The 20,549-nt window shown below is 43.4% G+C and overlaps 1 protein-coding gene across 8 annotated transcripts in view; it reads right to left on the bottom strand.

Annotated features, from left to right (window-relative positions):
- PTPRM (protein tyrosine phosphatase receptor type M) overlaps nucleotides 1–20,543 on the bottom strand; it is an 806,292-nt gene extending 785,749 nt beyond the window's left edge. For all 8 annotated transcript variants that reach the window (XM_040479372.1, XM_040479375.1, XM_040479373.1 and 5 more), the window contains exon 1: nucleotides 20,042–20,543. In XM_040479372.1, the coding sequence (XP_040335306.1) occupies nucleotides 20,042–20,114 (73 nt within the window). In that variant the 5' untranslated portion in view covers nucleotides 20,115–20,543. The remainder of the gene's footprint in view (nucleotides 1–20,041) is intronic.
- Between the last annotated feature and the right edge of the window lie 6 nt (nucleotides 20,544–20,549).

Below are 20,549 nucleotides of genomic sequence, written 5' to 3'. Positions count from 1 at the left end.
TCACATTCTACAGGACAAAATTCACAACTAAAAATACGTGAGGCTTACTTTAGATTCAGTGTGCACTTTACAGTAATATAATTAAAATCCACTTTATCAAACATTCATTTATGGGTAATGTGTCCAATGAAAATCAACTTTCATCTTATAAAATATTTAATATTCTCTATCTCATGCTAACAAAAATGTCCTAGGTCAATCTGCTGCTGTGCCCATTTACTTTGAGTAGCATTTCTTTTATTAAAGACATAGGAAAAGTTGGATTCTGCGCTCTTTAGAAACTGATATAGTTATTTCTGGAAGTATGTCCGTGATTCTTATTTAATTGTTCCCAGAAGTCAAACACGAAGTTCAATACAGACCTTCACACATATTTACCAGAAAACCAGCAGGTGTCTTCATTATAATCCTCACTCTGTAATACCTTATAATTTTAGGTGCCCATGATATTACATTCCTGTAAGTTAATGTGAAACAGAATAGATTTGCCATGGTTCAAGCAACATACCTACTATAAAATATAATTAACTCCATTGAATCTGCATCATTTTAAACTTGACTAAACTGCTTTTAATAACCTGTCATATTTCTTTTTACTGTTTTTTAAATTTTTCCTCAAAATGCAAATTAACACTTATTTGAAATTAAAAACTAAGACCTTTTCTCATAAAAAGTAAAGCTGATGTGACTGACAGCTTTGATGAGGACCGCTGTGCAAACCAAATCATATAATAGATATTTTTCACTTAGTGATTAGCCTAAATCTTCACCTCTAAGGTTTGACAAAAATGTGTGTGTATATATGTATATGTGTATTTATATATATATATATGTATGTCTATGTACATAAGGTATGTAAATGTATGTATATGTATATTTAAAGCATACATTGGCTAAAATACGTTAAAATTTATATTAATTTTTATTTTCACAACATTTCTGGATAGTTCTGTATTTCTGGGTTAAACAAGGTGGCTTTAGGTTAAAAATAACAGGTATGGGGCACCTGGGTGGCTCAGTCGGCTCAGCGTCCGACTTCAGCTCAGGTCATGATCTCTCGGTCCATGAGTTCGAGCCCCGCATCGGGCTCTGTGCTGACAGCTCAGAGCCTGGAGCCTGTTTCAGATTCTGTGTCTCCCTCTCTCTGACCCTCCCCTGTTCATGCTCTGTCTCTGTCTCAAAAATAAATAAAACGTTAAAAAAAATTTTTTAAATAAAAATAACAGGTGTAATTAATAGGTAGTGATAAATCTTGGTTTAGGCAGTCTGCTTGGATTACTCACCAGCAAAGGAGAAGGTGCATAACTGGAAAAACAATCCCTTACTGAATAGTTGGTTTCCAATTTTTTGCTTTGAATATGGCCAAGAATGAAAGTAATCACACTGGTCATTACAAATAATTTCTAATGCTATAACTCAATGGGGATCTTGGCATATAACTTGAAAAGAATTCAAAGTGGAACAGGTAGAGCAATTCTCTAGTCCTTTCTACCTATTTATATGAAAGAATTCTCAACACAGATTTATAAAAATGAAAACTGAAAACAGAATTTAGGTTTAACCCCATTTAATGGTAAATAATGTCTATCCACAGCTACATTAACTATTTTTTAAAACCCAGCTGATATCTAAAATACTATTCCAATAAATTTCAACCATGATTCAATTGTATCCAAATAATTTGAGAGTGACAATTCAACTAGATAAAATTTAGCACTTACTGCTTTATGGTCCCATAAAATTAAAGACAGAATTAAAATCTCAATTTATACACATTTTTGTTGCAGAGAAGTTTGATAAGTAATCACTAAAAGACTCTCAAGCTTAAACATGTTGTAATAGGATAAGATTCTATGGGGAAATAAAATGTAAATAGCAGTTAAAGAAGAAAAATTAAGCATGTAAAATGTCTCTCAATTAAATACAAGCTTGTTCATGTATTTTTAAATGGACAATGGAGAGAATCAAATCTCTTTGGTATTCTGATGCTGTTTCTGAAGGATGCTTTAAAAGATTGTTGTTTTCTATTAAAATGTCAATATTTACCATAGAGCCTAAATTCCCTCCTTCTCAATTGTATAACTTTATGATGAAAAATTTCAGATGTGAACTTATCAATTTTCAAGGAATTGTCCAATTTTTTTAAATCACTTGACTGGAGACACAAGCGTGAAGTCAGAAGACTACCCAGGGTCAGTGGCCCACAGATCCTGGAACTTACCAGCATCGGCTCCTGGCTCAAGGAAACCATTTCTCTAGACCAAGATCTCAGTAAGCAGTACCTATCCCTTCTTTTGTTCCTGACTCTAACAGTTCTGTTGGCTATGTTTTAACATAGTCTCCATAATGAGTAAACCCATCTGTTGACTCTGTTTTGAGTCATCCTCCCACTTGGGGCCAGCCTAAGTGTCCCAAGAGTTGGCATTTTCCTCTGTCCGTTCACTCTGCAATTCAGGACCTAATGCCCTGTTCATCTGGAGCATCCATCCTTCAACCCTGGGTCATGAAAAGAAGCATTTCAAGTTCATGGTGTGTGCAGAGTGCTTCTAACTGTGTCTGATACAAAGAACTGGCAGTCACTGTGGCTTAGCAGCTTCAAGTTCAGGCTCCAGCTTTGCCCTTGCAGTTTGTCTGAGCTCGGGCACTTTGCTTAGCCTCTGAGTTTATTTCCTGGCTTGTAAAATGGGGGTAATTTAGGTGGTTATCAGTATTAAATTAGGTAATACTTATAAAAAAGTACATAAAATAATGCCTAGACATTTAGTCAATAAGCATTACTTTTCCTTTTGTTCTAATACTTCTACCCTTAAGTACTGCTGTGCTGAGTAGAAATGAAGTACATAGAGCACCAACCAATGTCTGACACAGACATGGTAGTGGTTAAACTTTCACTTACCATTTCTTTCTGTCAATAGTCACTGTCCTGCCCACACCCTTCAGAGGAGAAGTAGGATGCCAAGTACCTGTCCTCTGATAATTCTAATACAGTAGGAGTAGTGATGGTCCAGTGGGATATGGATACCTGTTTAGTTCACCACTGTCTCTTAAAACCCACCTACTATACAAGATGAATATGGAGGACGAGGAACAAGAAAAAGAGAAAGCCTGGGGCCATGACATCAGGCATGGGAATAACAAGCCAAATTTTCCCCCAACACCCCACACTTTTCCTACTTCTGCCCAAATTCTCATCCTATACAAGCTCATCCTTAAATACAGCAGCAAATAAGATCTACTGCATGGAGACTGAAGGGAAAGATGCCAAGTCACCAACAACATGATCTTCTAATTCAAAGAAAAAACAAAAAACAACAACTATGAAGCCTGTTCCTCTTTCCAATTTCCCAGGCCTCTCCCCTTCTGTATCTCCACTACCTCAAAAACTCATTTGCAGGCAATAACTAGACTTATTATGGTCATCACTGCATAATGTATATAAATGTCAAAGCACTATACATTGTACACCTGAAACCAATGAAATATTGTATGTCAATTACACTTCAATTAAAAACAAAAAAACACCTGCTTAGGAGGTGTCCCATCTAAGAGAAAAAAAAACTTCAAAACGTTTAAAGACAATACTTAGAGGTCACCCCTCTCCCATCCCTCTGAATAGTACCCTGAATAGTACCATCTCCCATCCCTCTGAACAGTACCCTGAATAGTGCCCGCAGGCCTCTGGGGCAGTGCCTGGTTTCCACTGGAAACCTGCAACCCTGGACCGTGTGAGCTGACCACTGGAGAGCTCTTGCTCAAGGTCCTTCCTTCTTTCTGCACGCTCAGCTGTGAGCTCCCTTGCCAGGCCTGCCTTCAACTTGCCTGTGTGCCCCTCGAGCTTTCCTGTAAGCTCCTGTGAGCCAACCCTCATCTTGGACATGCTCATATCCTCAGTACCTAGCACATCCCAGGGCCCCAACACGGAGCTCACCCATCAGTCCTCTGGCACAGAAGGCACAGCCACTTGCTATGGTAGGAAGACTTCATCCTGCCTCATTCTCACTCTTAGTCCTAGGTAATTATTTATATATCGTAGTTATTCTTTGGAAAAGAATGCGCCCTGCAAATACCTCCAGTCTTTGAGGATTTTTCACCCCTGTGCTTGATTTTAATCTATAGAACTGAAGCATGAAAGAATAACCTTGGGTCCAGCACAGAAAAAACAATATGCATTCCGAAAGCATCCCAGGAGGAAAAAACAAAAAGCCAACTTAATAGCAATTTCCCATTTATAAAGAGACAGAGAACAATCACCTGGTGGCTGGTAGCTTTTCTGTTTCACCAAAAGCAGGCCTAGCAGGAGGGCCACAGGGGCAGGGGGAGGAACACAGGTCAGCCCCACACAGCGTCCCAACTCCAGCGGAAACTCGGAAACAAAGCCAAACAAGGGTGTGTCTGGCAAAGGCAGCTGGCCATGGCCAGGACTTCACGGGTGAGAAAGCAGGTTTTTAAATTATTTCACTGGATCCTCGCAATCTCTGTAGGCACTTTAAGCAGTTTTTTTTATTGTTTATTTATTTTTGAGACAGAGAGAGACAGAGCATGAACGAGGGAGGGTCAGAGAGAGAGGGAGACACAGAATCTGAAACAGGCTCCAGGCTCTGAGTTGTCAGCACAGAGCCCGATGCGGGGCTCGAACCCACAAACTGTGAGATCATGACCTGAGCCGAAGTCGGATGCTCAACCGACTGAGCCACCCAGGCGCCCCTAAGCAGTTATTTTAATATCCATTTTATTCTATTGTGACTTGAGTCACAATTAGAAGACCAGACCCAAATCACATGCCACACGAGAGCAGGAGCCAACATTAGAGCCCCGAGGTCCGTTCCCAGGATCTCTCTCATCCTTAACAATGACCACACCACCTCGTTTCACCTCCAGCTGCTCAGAGAGCTGCCCAAAGTAAGAATAAAATGAAATAAATATGCATCTGTTACAATCATCATTTCACAAATGATTTTGGTGGAAAATCTAAATCCAGAATTGTTTAATATTTTTACAATTTTTTTAATGTTTATTCATTTATGAGAGAATCAGAAAAGGCCAGAGCATGAGTGGGGGAGGGGCAGAGAGAGAGAGGGAGACACAGAACCTGAAGCAGGCTCCAGGCTCTGAGCTGTCGGCAAAGAGCTGGACGCAGGACTCAAACCCATGAACCGTGAGCCCAAGTTGGATGCTTAACTGACTGAGCCACCCAGGCGCCCCCAGAACTTTTTGAAATCACTGTGAAGGATGCTAATATTCTTTTAATATTTAGTCACTCTATTTTGGTGTAATTATCTCTAACAATGTTGAAAAAAAAGTGATTTAAGCAATGCACATAATCATTGTAAAATATTATATACCAAAGAGTTCTTTCTCATGGTGACTACAGTAAGACCCAACTCATTAGATGCTTTTAAATCTTTCAAATACTGGGGTGCCTGGGTGGTTCAGTCCATTAAGCATCTCACTTCAGCTCAGGTCATGATTTCATGGTTCCTGAGTTTGAGCCCCTCATTGGGCTCTGTGCTGATAGTGCAGAGCCTGCTTGGGATTCTCTCTCCCTCTCTGCCCCCGCCGCACTCACATTCTGTCTCTCTCAGAATTAAAAAAAAAAAAGGTCCTTCAAATATGGATCTACTTGCTTCTTTTGTCTTTGTCCAACCTCAAAATAAAATGCAATTTGTTCCACAGAAGGTAATTAACATCAATCTCCAAAGGCCGGCCCACCTCCACTTGCAGGGAAAGGTCTAAAAATTAATTGTCGCTGACCTTAGTGGCACTTTGCCCCTGAGACTGCTAACACACACAGATGAGAGATTTATAAAGGATTTAACACTCCTCCCCACAAAACACAAAAAAATTATAAAAACATAATTCAGAGGATTTGAAACCCCAGAGAAGACAACATTCTGCCCTCCTCTGCTGGTGAAAAATATGGATAGTGTCTCTAAATCAATTGGTTTCATTCCAGTTACTTAGGAGCCAAGTACTTTTTCTTCTAATTTACTATTTCAGAGGGCTGAAAAATAGCCACAGTGCACTGCAAGCTAAGCCAACTTCACAATTGTTTTTAAGATCAAAATGAGAAACTGTACCAAACAGGTGAAGCACACTTGGAAATTATGCCACGTGCTTTGGGCCCAGCAGGCGAGGAGACGAGCACAAGGTTTGGTCTTAAGAGGCACTGGAGGAATGGAGCCCTTTGGGGTCCACAGTGCTGTATCCACCGTCTGGGCTACACCTTAACACATGTTAGGGCCGCAGTTCCGTAAACCGCAGTATGACAGTGCCACCATTTGCACCTTAGAGGACTGCTTTGGTAGCAAATAACATGTAAAGGACCCACACGTAGGTGGCATGCAATGTTCCTATTTTCTTTGCCCTGGCCCTTGGGAAGCCAGAGGAAATAGCTGCTTTATGAGTTGGATTACAAATGGAAGAAAACCTGGAGCTGGGGGAACCACACCCTTTGGGGTTTGCAGACAGAAAGGAAACACACAAGACAATGACTGAAGGTTATTCTGTGGTCCTAGGGCTCTAAGGACAATGACAACAGCTCTTTACAGACCAGGCACTATGTTTTCCAAAGGATGACCAAGGAGGCAGATGTCATCCCCTCTTTACAGATAAAGAAACTGGCTCCGAGAGGCACTGTGACTTTCACAACTGATAAATGACACAGCCAGGATGAGAACTCAGGCTTAATAGGTCTATGATCACCTTCAGAATACCCCGAGGTACAACAGTTTGTAAAAGTTTCTTTTTATACAGCCCATTATCATATTTGATCTTAGAGGCAAACCTATGAATCAGAATGCCACTGAATGACCCTAATTACAGACAAGGGACTGAGTTCACTGGGATTAAACAGCTTCCCTTTCAGATGACAGTGTCAGGGTGGACCCTGAATACAGATCTTTCAGTCTTAAATTCCTTTTTTCTCATGCTGCCAGTGATTTCCCAACTATGCTCTACAAAGCAGAGGCATCTCAAAGCACAGGCACTGGGGCCTGGCAGACCCTATGTGGGGCCTAATTCTCCACCTCTCCTTGTATCCACCCTATTTACAATGTGGTCCTGCAGCCCGTACACCAACGATTGAGGTCTATTTCCCTACCCTTGCTCTAGGCTGGCCTGGCTTTGACCAGAAGAACAAGGTAAAACGGACAACGTGCCCTTCCCAACCATAAGCCAAAAGGCCTTGGCACATTTCCACTCTCTTTGGAAACTGCGTGCTGGAAAATAAAGGAGGAGAGGGCAGTTGCTTCAGCCAAGGCTACCCTACAGCAGCCTATAGTCAACCAACCCCAAAACAGCAAGAGAGCCCAGCCAAGGTCACCTAAGTAAAGACATTTACATAAAGTATACCAATCCCAGTTTAGTTCACCAGACTTTCCCCCCATAAAACATAAAAAACAGAAAAAAAAAAAAAACCAGAAAACTTGTTGCTTTAAGCTACCAAGTTTTGGAGAGCTTTGTTACACAGCAATAACCACCCTTTATACCTTGCTTCCCAAGTTGGGGAATCTTTTGTTTTAATCTTCTCATATAAAATTTTGTGTAACCAAAATATTGTTATGCTTTTCCACCTATGTAAAATTTTGCTTAATGGAAATATTCTGATGCTTTAAAAAATAAGTTGGAGAAGTACTACACTGGGCTATAATAACCACCCCTACCATCTTCCTACCTGTGTTCTTCAGTGAGTGAGCTTTGAATGTGTTCTATGGTGTCACTAGGAAGTAAAAGAAATGCACACACACCAAAGTTGCATTTGAACTGACCCTGATGTTAAGATTTGGAACTCATTTACTTTGTTACCATCACTTAGTTCCAAAGACTTAGTGCATTTATAATGGCACATAAAATACAGCAAGATACATTAGAATGAAGTGAGAAAAGTGAACAGGAGATTAAGTATCAGGTCAGAAAAAGAAATCGGATACAAGGTTCTGTTGCACAGAATGTCACTCTGGGCATTTTACCGCTTTTTGCCCACCCAGCATCCACTCTCTTCAACTGGTCACAGAACCCATTTCTCCATGGAGAAACTTCCATTTCCTCACTCTTGGTCTATGTGGTCCATGTGAGTTGGCCACATGCCTGGTCCAGTGGGCAGGTCAAACAGAGCATGAGGTTAAAGTGGAAACAGGTGATATGAGCTGACTCAGTGAGCCCGCTAGCGGAAGTGGTCTGTACTTTGAGGGTACAGAATCTCTCTTCCCACTAGGCTTAAAGCTGGAGGATTCAGCCTATAACCCCTTAGAAACACCACATAAAGAGGAAAGATGTTTACAGAAGAAGGCTCAGAACCCCAACGGCTGTGTTGAGCCTTCACACAGCCTTCTCTGTCACGAGGGCCAACAAATTCCCCGTTTGATGAAGTCCGGCTTTCTTTTTTTTTTTTTAACGTTTATTTACTTTTGAGACAGAGAGAGACAGAGCATGAACAGGGGAGGGGCAGAGAGAGAGGGAGACACAGAATCCGAAACAGGCTCCAGGCCCCGAGCTGTCAGCACAGAGCCCGATGCGGGGCTCGAACCCACGGACCGTGAGATCATGACCCGAGCCGAAGTCGGACGCTCAACCAACCGAGCCACCCAGGCGCCCCGATGAAGGCCAGCTTTAACTGAGGTTTTCCCGTTCAAAAATGTCCTTGCCATCACAGAACACACATTTGAATCTGGCTTTCTAACAGCCAACATAAAGAGGAAAACTTGATGGGTTATACAATTCTATGTCCACAAGAAGAAACTAAGTGCACAGAAGAGTCACACCTTTTCCTGGAACTAAGACCCAGGAGGAAATCTCCCCAAAAGGCCATTATAAAGATTCCACAGCATGTCCTGAAACATCAGAACATGTTGAAACGACACTCCATCAGAAACACTTATGCATAGAGCACACCTCGCTACAGATGGATAGCATCAAATCAAAGCGTAAATCAGGAAAAGGCCACTCTGCACCTGTGTGTATGGGGAGGGAGGATGTATGGTGCACATACACTATGCCCAGATGACCCGCTCTGTTAGAAACGGAGACGGCTTTACCTCCCAAAGCTCTCATCCCTGCTCTCAGCCAAGCTTTTATTAGCTACTGTGCAGCAATGGGTTTGAAAATATCATATTCTCTCGGCACGGTACCTAGCACATAATTAGTGCTCAATACACGACTATCACTTATTACTATCAATTCCAAGTCCCCGAAATGAGGCTTATCTCTGTTGCCACAATTTAAGCAGAAAATCACAGACTTCAGTCTGGTTGCAGCAAAGCCTTTGGTGGCACCTATGAATGGCAAATACATTCTCTGCATGGAGGAAAAGAATGAGCTTCATTTGTGCAGAGGCAGCTACAGCGAATGTGGGAAGCATCTAAAATCATTCAGACATTCCTCCAACTTCCTTCTAACAAGCAACTTCATGCTGTATCAGGTACTCTTTTAGATTGGACCCAATGTTCTAGACATTTCTCCCATCCTCATCTACCAAAAATACCCTATTGATCCAGGTCTCACTCTTTTAACACCATGCTATCTGACAAATTAATGTGAACTAAGATGACAATCCTCATAGTCTAAGTGATTGGAGAAACCTTATAGATCCTTGAATCGAATGTCTTCATTTAACGAGTAAGAAATCTGACATCTAAGGATGTCAACTTATCAAGGTGACAGCTAGTTGGGGATGTCATATTAAGATGACTTAATGAGCCACCTCTCCCAGACATGACATTTCAACAAGCACCTTTCTTCCTTGGTCAAAATGATGAGCTGGTAGAAATTTCAAGTGCCTTTAGCAGACTGGTATTCCCATTTTGAGGTTTGTGAGTCTTTTAGGAACTACTACAATCAAAATGCCAAGCTTTTGGCCCCCTTATGGGGTCCCTAAGACGAATTATTCTACAGTGTCCATGTTTCAATGAACATGATATAAAGGAATAAGTGCTGGAAAATATTATTCCCAATGCCATCTTGTCTCATTCTCTTCTATGAGTGAGTCATCTCAAAATGTGGCTCAGAGCTGCAAACCTGAAGATGTAAAGTCACTGTGTTCTGATTACCCTGAAATGTCTTTATTCTTTTATTATATCCTAAAAATTCCAGACTGACAGCACATTTACTAGAGGTCACCAAGTTGAAAGAAGGGTACAAAACAGCCAAGTTTCTATAAAATGCCTTGTTTCATAATTCATGTTTTCTTCTGATACCAGAAAGCCTCTGCTTCATAAAAGAAATACTCTTCAGTCAATTGATAATTTGGTCTAAAAATCCATGTGATGATCTTTAGATGATTTCTTAACACTAACTGGAGAAGATGTGAGAAGTTCTCCCAAGGGCATGGTCTGTGAGCCACTGCTATTTTCTTACTAGTAGTCTTTCGACTTTTACAAGCATCAAGATTACCTGAGATGTTTCTCCACCAGTTTCTGTGGCCCCGTTCCACAGATTCTGACTCAGTGGGTCTGTGGGGCCAGGAATATGAGTCTAGGAGCCTCATGTGACTTGAACACAGGTGGAGTACCACCTTCCATGCTATTGAGTAGTGTTGGCTTTGCATGGTTCCAATTCGAGGTGATCACTTTGCTACTTTCAGCTATTTTTTTCCTTTTAAAACACAATATTGGCCACGTATTTATAACGTATATATGTGTATAACCACACTGACATACATGTCACTTTTACAGCTTCCAGGTATGACCACTATCAACCCCTTGGACCCAGAAAGGGAACCTATTGGTTTGAACTATATGAAACTGTCAATAGTCGACCGTTTCTGACTTACAAGAACAGTGGGTTCACATGGTTAAACCCACAATGGACATGGACGGTGCAGAACTGACCAATCTCCTCTCTTCCTCATGACTAAACAGACACAACCCTGTCACCTCAAGAGCCCTCCTAATGTCATGGCATTGGTTAGTCTTTATGATAATCCTGCAAGGTACTTTTCCAGAAAGAAAACTAAGACTCAGAAAAATTCAACAGCATACCCAAGGCCACAAGGCAATTCAGAAGCCTTGTTCCAAAATCAGGAACACCTGATCTGCCGGGCCGGCGGGGAGGGAGAACTGCCCTTCTTTCCAAATCCCAAGAACCCATAGCTGACGTCAAAGCCTCAACATCCTCCAGCTGTCAAAGGCCCTCCACAGCCAGGCAGGCCCCCCACACCCCCCCCCACTCCAAACCTTCTGAGGGTCAGCAACACAGGACATGCTTGCACAGTGACCCCCTGCTGGAAGACAAGGAGGGGCTCCCTGAAAACCCAGGCAAATAGGACGAAAATGGTAACTGACTGAGAAAATAGGGCAAGAACTCCCATAACACACACACAGGCCATAATGCCAGTGGATAATTATGGAGATCTCACACCATATTCAGTGGTCTAGATTTCAAAAGTCAAGGAAGCAGAGAACACAGTTTATGAGACTGTTGTCAAGGTGACCTCGTTTTATGAAGTTTCATCACCTGAGTGTATACCATACCGAATGAAAAAGGAACCAGAGCATGCCGACTCTACTGAAGATGAGCTGGATGTTAATGTGCGAAAGTGGGCTCTAAGTATAATTAATTTCATTGGGTACCAGAAATAAAACCAGCAGAGATAATATACATGACACCCTGTTATGGAACCTTCTTACTGGCGAGACCACGGTTCTTTTAATTTACCAGTGACTAAAATCAAATCCTCCTAGAGTCACGATAAACCTACCATATGATAAATTCCATTTTTAGCAAACTTCTGCTGAAGAACAGTACCTGATTAATACATTTATATTATACATGGTAAAATTACAGCTTAACTTTCATATATTCAGGTAACAAAAAGTAACACTTTCTCCTCTAAACCTAGCAACTAAATACTATCTACATGCCTATAAATTGCTAAGGGTACCAAACACGAAATCCATAGCCTGGGCCTATTATTAAAGTTATGCCAGATGCTCAAAAAAGCTAAACTTGATAGGAAAAAAAAAAAAAAAACACATAGTAAGTATAAGTCATTTTATATTTTTCTTCCCCAAGAGAATTTAATTCATTTCCATATTCATTCCACAAATATATTAAGTGATTGATACACATTAATACATGCTAAACATTGCTCAGTGATTTGATTTTTATTTTATATATTATCAGTATAATTTATTTTAAAGGTAATGCTTTAGGCTACTTTATAATTTTGTATCCAGAGAATGTACAATGAGTTCATCTCAAGCATGTGGTTGGGACATGATTTAAAGTAGCTCAAGACACTCCAACTGAGAAAAGAGATCTAATAGGATCCATGGAACACCGACTGCCAATTGGGTGTGGTCCAATTCCCTGTCACCTGCTGTCAGCAGCCTTCCTGTGAACCTGCTTGGATTCCACAGCTAGAAGCTGGGGAGAAGGAATGGGGTCTCTGCCTTCCACGGTGATGCAAACTAAAACACATTCTCCTCCTTCAGTGCAATAAATCTGCTTTCTGCATATTGACTAGGAAAGAGATCAAAATGAATATTCACCCATCTGAAAATAAACTGATGCTCTATAAGCTTTTATGCTTTGCCGCCCATAAAAAAGTAAATGCTTTGCTTCTGCTTAGGCTGTTGCATTTTGAAATAAATCACTCTGTTAAACGGTGGCCTTTTCCTCCAAGGGAGATGCCAAAAACTCATCTGTTCTGACAAGTCCCTGACAACTCTGCTCTCATTCATCTTCTCCCTCACATGCTGCAATCACTGCTCTCTGGCCTTCGAGGTCACGGCCCCCCCGCCCCATCAGCCCCAGATATAAAGTGAGTGACCCTGCCTTCCATCCTATCCTCCGCCTTCCCCTTGCTTCCAACACTTGAGCTTCATATAAAAAGTGTTTAATGACTCATTAGTCTTCCGCGTTGTAAACAGGAAAATTAACTGGATCAGATTTCCAGTGCAAACTGTAAGGACTTCCCCAACTATAAACCTAAACCGCAATGCCACAGAAGTAATCTCTCGCAGGCTAAGTAAGCAACAGCCCACAGCCACTTCCCACCGATGATACACACCTGCCCCTGGCTCTACACCCCCACTGCCTCTTTCTGGGCTACTGCTCAAAGGCCTGATGGAGCACAGCCACAGGTGAAGACGAACTCTTACTTGGCAGACATACACTACTTCTTCTAGCCCCGCTGCTATATATAGAATAGCAGCAACATACGATACAGCAAAAGAGAAAAACGAGAAGGAGGATCACAGACCAGTTTAAAGTTGCCTTTGGGTCAGGGCTGCACCACAACAAACTAAAGATTACAACTACTGGAACCAAAACTTCCGAGAAAGAGTTTAAGCTTACAGAAAAGAGTAAGACGCGCGGACAGGCAGAGGAAGGTGCACTAAACAGCATCCTTCCTTCAGCTGTAAGTAAATGAGAGCAGGAAGCCTCAGGTGGGTAAGGCTGGGCCTCTCCCGGCTCAGGCAGGTGGGTCTAAGGATGTAGCTACACCTAGTGATCAGCTCCGGATCACAAGCAGGAGGAGCAGGAAGCAGGAGGCCAGCCCGCCTTGTGGGGAGCACTCGGCACCTTGATTCTCGGAAAGTCTGGTGACAACATTGTCAAGATGAATCTGTTAAGTAACATGCCGAGCGCTTTTAGTTACCTGGGGTGTTAAATGACAGAGACGGCGATGTCTGTCTTTTGCGGAAAACAGAAATCAGCTCTATTTTCGGATGTGCACTGGCGGTACCCTGAAGAGAAGGGTAATAACCCTTTTTCTATCTGGAAGTTGAGTTCATTTCCAAAGGCACAGTTTCTTTTGATTTCCACATTGAAACTCCAGATTTCACGTACATTAATTTCCAGTGCTCTCCAAAGACAGAACTGTTTCTATTCTATTTCAGTGAGTTTGGAAACTTCTCATAAATGGACAAAGCATCAAAACTGTATGTTTCTTATCTTTGCCCACTACCACCCCTCCCAATGCTCCCCTGTCAAGGGGCTTTACAAACAGGAAGTGCTCAATATTTACTTGAACGAAAGGCATTATTTTACAGACACACTGGGCTGTGCACTTATTACAACAAACCAACAAATACCTTCTATACACAATATCCACCCAGAAAAATTTCCAGTGGCTAATCATTACCACAAGTTTTAATTAAAACTTTATGTTGGGGTAAGTAAAATTACAGAAAACTTTTTCATTTAAGTTTTAACAACCAGCTGGCTCCAAGATCTTCCCCTGATAAGACTATCATTTGAAATGTCACACTGGCGGTTTCACCTAAGAGGCTGAAAATCATAGCGCAGTCACGTCAGCCTGTTCATAATTTTGGCTGTGTTCATCAGGAGGCCAATAAGTGCATGAACGTGACTTCTATTTTTACCCATGGTTCTCTTTCAACTCTTGTCAAGGTAGGCTGACATTGCAAAAGGAGGATCCTGGCTCTTCGGGAAAAGTAGTTCTTACAAGCATCTGAACGCTCTCAAGGGCTTCCTGCAACACAGACAGCAGCCTGAAACCCTCCTCCAGTTTCAGATTCAGCAGGTCTGGGTGCGGCCAAGAGTCGGGCATGTTTCACAAGTTCCAAAGGGATGCTCTCACGCTGCTGGTCCAAGGACAGCACTTTAAGAACTGCTTTTTTAGAGCAACATGTCCCAAAACGTGGCCACAAACCAGGATTACGTGGTGAGACGCTGTGAGACCCTCCATGAACCTTCCACCTTACAATCGCCATAGCTCAGCCCTAGAAATTAACACTGGGAAGGGCCACTGCAGGTGCTCCTGGGGCACACCAAGTTTTAAGAAGTGCAGATTTAAACTCGGCTTGCCATCAACACTTGGCTCAATACCCCCAGGCCCTCCCCAAGGCCACCTAAAGCTGCTGAGGTGCAGGATGTAAGAACGACCTACCTGTCACTCTTTTGATTACCTTTCCTTTCCTTTCCTTTCCTTTCCACAGGTTCCATCCTTAAGAGCAAGGAGGGTGTAAGGGCAGCGACCCTCCTCTGCTAGGACCTCCAGAACTAATGTCACTGATGTCTGAGCACACAACACTCTTCTTCTCACGCCTGTTTTCTTCTTTCATTTGTCTCTAACACACTTCTACCCAAGTGTGGGGGCACTACAGACTCCCAAGGTTGGTGACTAACGCTTTCCTGCTCCCCGCCCAACACCAGCCCCTACTTACTTTTCTCTGTTGGGTTTTTCAGAGCCACAGAAGAAGCTCGGGCTTTCTGGCCACTACACTGGAAACCACAGCAAGATTTTAGGAACCCGAGAAGCTGCACCCTCTTATGATGGGAGGCTTCTATTATTTTGGATCTTTTTAAATGTTTCACTACTGAGTCTGAAACACGTTAGTAACGAAACCGTTGCTCACTTACAAAATGAGCTTATTAATGTGTTACGTTCGTGGAGATGATAAGCAACTGAGAGACGAAACTGTAAGAAAGTTGGTGGGAAAGTCGGGTCTTCAAAGCCAAGAAGCTCAAGATTAAACTAAAAAGCCTGGGATGGTAGACACCACCCTCAAGAAAAATGTTATACTGCTGAACAAATATGTAACTACTTATCAACGTGCCTGACCCCTCCTGAAAGCTAAGTCTTAGGAGATTCAGATAATACATGCTCATTCTAGAAAACTTGATAAAACCTGAAATGAAAACTGAAAGGAAACAATACTTAATCCAAAACACGATTCCTCTACCAAAACAGACACATACAACCTATCGGTTCTTGGAATGTTACTAAAATTGTTATGGAACCATCGTGGAAAAATTTGAATAAGCCATCAACTTTTACAGAATTGCCACAGAAATATTTAAATTCTAAAACCAACTTTTGCCAAAAGTAAAGGCTTTGCTTCTTTCATCCAGTGTTTATATAATCTGAAGACACAAATTGGATTATTTGTCCATTAAGGAAAGTTCTTTCAGAACTTTCATTATTACTCAAGTTATATACATACTTACCCATACATCATGATATGTAAGTAACTTCACTTCTGAAAAACTGTATAATAACCCGTTGGAAACATGAAAGACTAAAACCTGTAATTTTCCAGATCGGCACAATTTATTACGCTCAAGCAATAAATACTTCTTTACATACACATAACACTAAAAATGTTTTAGTAATTTTCTACGCATATTTCTTTCATGCTCACTGATCTAAATTTGAAGTATTTCCATCACATGAATTATCAATCTAGTTAAAGCACCATAAAAATATAAAGTGTCATGACTATAGTTACCTGAAAAAGAAAAATAAGTCACAATGCTCAACAAATCTATTCCCACTCTTTATAAAGTGTACCTTAATATTTTGTATTTTAAAATAAGCTTAGACTTACAAGAAAGCTGCAAAAAATAGTACAGCTTCCAAGTACAACGCTTCACCTGCCTCTCCTAATGTTTACATCTGGCATAACCCTCACCAAAGTCCAAAACTAAGAAATGAAACATTGGTACAGGACTGCCGACTAAACTATAGACTTTTTATTCAGATGTTGGCTGTTTTTCCCACAAATAGCCTTTAAAGAGTATTTTTAAAATAAACTTTTCCACAAGAGTCCCAAATTCACAAGGATATGGTAAGGTTTAATTTATTCCAAATACTGTGGTAGAAACAAAGGGCCAGATCTGCTTGTATTTCTATCTCTGCAAACCAGAGTTTTAAGAGAACTTAACACACCAGCCCCATTATAATGTAAAACTAAATACTCTGTTGTATTAAATATATTACAATTCGGCTTTTAAGAAATTGGGTCAAAGAAGAATGACCTGCCAGCTATTTGGCTTCTCACATGAAAAAGGAGAATTTCAAACAAAAGTAAAATGACTTAACTTTCTTGAGGCTGACTTGTGTTCCTTTTTACAATAGTTTTTTTTTTTTTTTTTTAAGTTTATTTATTTTTGACAGAGACAGAGTGCGAGCATGAGCTGGGAGGTGCAGAGACAGAGAGAGAGACACAGAATCCAAAGCAGGCTCCAGGCTCCAAGCTGTCAGCACAGAGCCTGACGCGGGGCTCGATCTCACAAACTGTGAGATCATGACCCAGGCCGAAGTCCGACGCTTAACCAACTGAGCCACCCAGGCGCCCCAACAAGTTATTTTTAATGACCATTAAAAGCCTAGAAGGCAGGAAAGTGAGCCTCCAACAAGAATACTGGCATTAGAAATTCCAAGAATATTAACAAATTAGAAATTGTAAAGATGGAAAACCATTTTTTAAATGGCATGTTTATAGTACATAAAGCCCACATGAACGACACACTGAATTCTTTTTTTCTTCCAGTAAGTTTAGCATTCTATTTCTGATCTCTGGACTCCAAATTCCCTATAGTCCGCCTCTAGAAATGATTAATTAATAAATATATAAATTCCAGTCCTTCCTGAAGAGGACACGAGATTATGAGCACTGCAGAAAGGGAAGAGCAACGTCCCGTGTGTATAAATCTTAGTCACACAAAAAACCCGCCACCATTCACACAAAATCTCGTCATTTAAGCCATTGGGTGAGCTAAGGAGAACCCCTTCTGGAAAATACTCATTTCAAAGGCAGAGAAATGTCAGTCAAGTCTAACTTCCTACAATCATTCCTCTCCCTCCCTTCTGTGTCAGTTAATTCAGATACAAAGCGACTGTTTGCAAATGGTCAGCGTTGACGTTAGTGTTCTAGTCTAAAAATTGTGATTGCCTGTTAGATCTAAGGCTTCATGTTAAGGGTTTTATGGGGAACCAAGAAGGAAAAAAAATACTGACTTTGCCTTCAAGGAGCTTACAATCTATCTCCTCTACCTCTAAAACTGATTATCACATAAGGTGTGTCAGGGGAAAAAAGCAGCCAATTATTACAATTTCCAGAACAATCCTAAAAAGAAATAAGCATCACTGTCGCTCATAACTTTCCCAGCATACACAAAGAAACTCACTTTTCCAAAGCATTAAGTGCCTAATGCCTATACCACCTAAAATGCAAAGTGGAGAGAAAAAACCATAATGCATGGCAACATACCTGATCACCACACACACAAAATTTACCAACTTCAAATATTTAGAATTTCAACATTTCCAAGCAGTCTCTTGGATATTGCCCTTCCTTTCCCCTTTAGCCACTAACACACTAGAATAACTCTGGCTTTCCAAACAAAAGGTAAGCACACCCACAAACAGAATGATATTATTTCCTCTGAAAAAAAAAATATGGCTAAATTTTAGTCAAAGTTTCTTGGGGTTTGACAGTTTAAATCAGCCTTAACAAGGACACAGGCCAGTACTATCTAATGCTGAAGTCCTTTTTTAATGATGAATGAGTGATGCTTCAAATAAGCTACATAAATATTTGTTTCCATCCCCTTGCACACAACTTAAAAATCCACCCAAACGCTATTCGACAGGCTTAACTTTTAACAAATCCCAGGCAGGGACTTATGAATCTTAATAAGGAGAAAACCATCACTAAGGCCCTCATATTTGGCTTCTAACACTAATGAGTTACAAGGCTCTAAAACTGGTGAGTCTAACTCCATAATTTGCTAATAAGGCCAAAATCTGCATCAATTTTATATCAGACAGCAGTGTATCATTTTAAGCCCTCTGGAGCACGTGCAATTACTGGACAGTTAAGGATATATTAAACTTAGGGAAAGGGTACTTCTTTATTGAAGTTGACAGTTTGGATTTCACAGCACAGAGCAATCTGCCAACCACGATCTCATTCTCATCTCTCCGGCCAACTGTGGTCAAGGGTCCTGTAGCTCAGCAACACACGGGACACAGGCATCTGTGCCTCTGTGAACCCAGGACTCCAAAAAAAGTAAAACTGTACGTTTCCACAGACTAGACAGCCAAACCTCTCCGATGGTTAGAATACGCGTTTTACTGTCAGTGAAAAGCTCCTTCACCAAAAATTCTTTTAAAAGGTCCAACTTATTCATTCCTCCCTAATAATGATACAAACCTATTATGCAACCCAAGTTTACGCTCAAATAGCGGGGTTTTTATTTAACTAAAAACAAGAAGCCCAGCGCCACCATTGTACGTGGACCTTAATGAAACTAATACACATGAGAAAGTGTGCAAATGTGCACGAGTCTGGCCCATCCACCCACGTGTGTGCTCCAGGTATTGATGGCAACCTAGAGATAGGCGTGGGCCCCACGCCTGACCACCCCCCCCCACACACACACACACACGCCTGGAGTCTACAGGTCCTCTCGGCGAGGGGCCCCTCCCGGCTCGGCACGCCCCCGGCCGCGCTAGGAGACCCACGCGCGCGCACACTCATACACACTTGCACGCACAGTCCCTTTCCTTCCCACCTGGGACCCTCGGCGGCGCGGCTGGGTTAACAAGTTGCCATTGGCCTCGGCGCTCCGCTGGGGGCCGAAGGCGGGTAGATGGGGCCCTGAGGGCGCAAGGCCGCGTTGGCCCGGGGCCTGGGATCCTGGCCTCTCCCTCCCGGGCTGCCGGGTCCTCCCGCTGGGACCGACGACGAACGCCCGCCTAGGCTCTCCGGGGCTGCTGCGCAACCGTCTGGATGAGCCAGGGGTCACCGGCCGAGAGGGACTTGGGGGGCGGCAGCAGGGACCGCAGGGCGCCGGGCGGTCGCCACCACCGGAGCTGCTACCGGGTCTGGACCATCGCCACGGGCGCAGCCGGGGACCGGCAATCAGGCCCGGCCGCTGCTCCGGGTCGTAGGGATCGCGCAGCGCCCACGCCCGGCGGCCCCGGGCTGCAGCGCCGAACTTCAAGCAAAGTTTTCTGCTGTTCTTTTACGAGCCGGCCAAGGACTCGCAGTGGCAGCGGTTCGCCAGAGCACGAGCCCAGGCCCCGGAGGGGTGAGGGCGAGGAGGGGGTCCCCGCTTCGAGGCTAGTGCTCGGGGCACGCTCTCTCCGGCCGTCCGAATCGCCGATGCCTGCGATCCCCGCCGGCCCCTCGCCCAGCGCCGGCTAACGGGCAGCAGCTGTGTCTGCCCACCGCGCCCCCAACCCGGACCCGCCGCCCGCCTCGGGCTCTCCCCGCCGGGAGCTGCCGGCGTCCCAGGCCCCCGCTCCGGCCCGCGCGTCCCCGGCGGCGGCACAAACGGTCCCGCTTACCTGAAAATGTCTCCCCTGCCGCAGTTAGCAAAAGTCCGGCCAAAGTCGCCAGGCAAGTCCCAAGTCTCCTCATGTTGCCGAGTGTGCGCCGGGCCGCTCCCAGGCGGCGCTGGGTGGGCGCGCGAGGGAGGAGGGCGGACGGGAGCTTGGGTTTCCAGGCAGCCAGAAGAGAAAGGTAAACAGCCAAAAACAGAGCCGGAGCCCCGAAGTGCCAACAGTTGCAGAAGTCCGAACTCTAGCAGCTCCGGGGGTCGGGGTCCTGGGTCCTCCGCCGCCGCCGCCGCCTGCCCCACTCGGCGTCCAGCGCGGCTGCGAGAGGGAGCGGAGGGCGCGCCCGCGGAGCCAAAATCCGCCCTCCGTTCCGGCGCCTGCACCCGCCGCCGCTCCGCTTCCCCTGCTCGGGACCTGAGCCGCCGGCCGCGGCCGTGGCGGTGGGCGCGTGCGTCCTGCCCGCCCCCTCTCCGCCGCCAGCCACGAGCCCAGCGCCGGGGGCGGCGGTGCGCGGATG

This window comes from Herpailurus yagouaroundi, unplaced genomic scaffold (assembly GCF_014898765.1).
Source record: "Herpailurus yagouaroundi ecotype Mexico unplaced genomic scaffold, PumYag 142, whole genome shotgun sequence".
NCBI lineage: Eukaryota > Metazoa > Chordata > Mammalia > Carnivora > Felidae > Herpailurus > Herpailurus yagouaroundi.
This window is presented reverse-complemented; position numbering and strand designations above follow the sequence as displayed.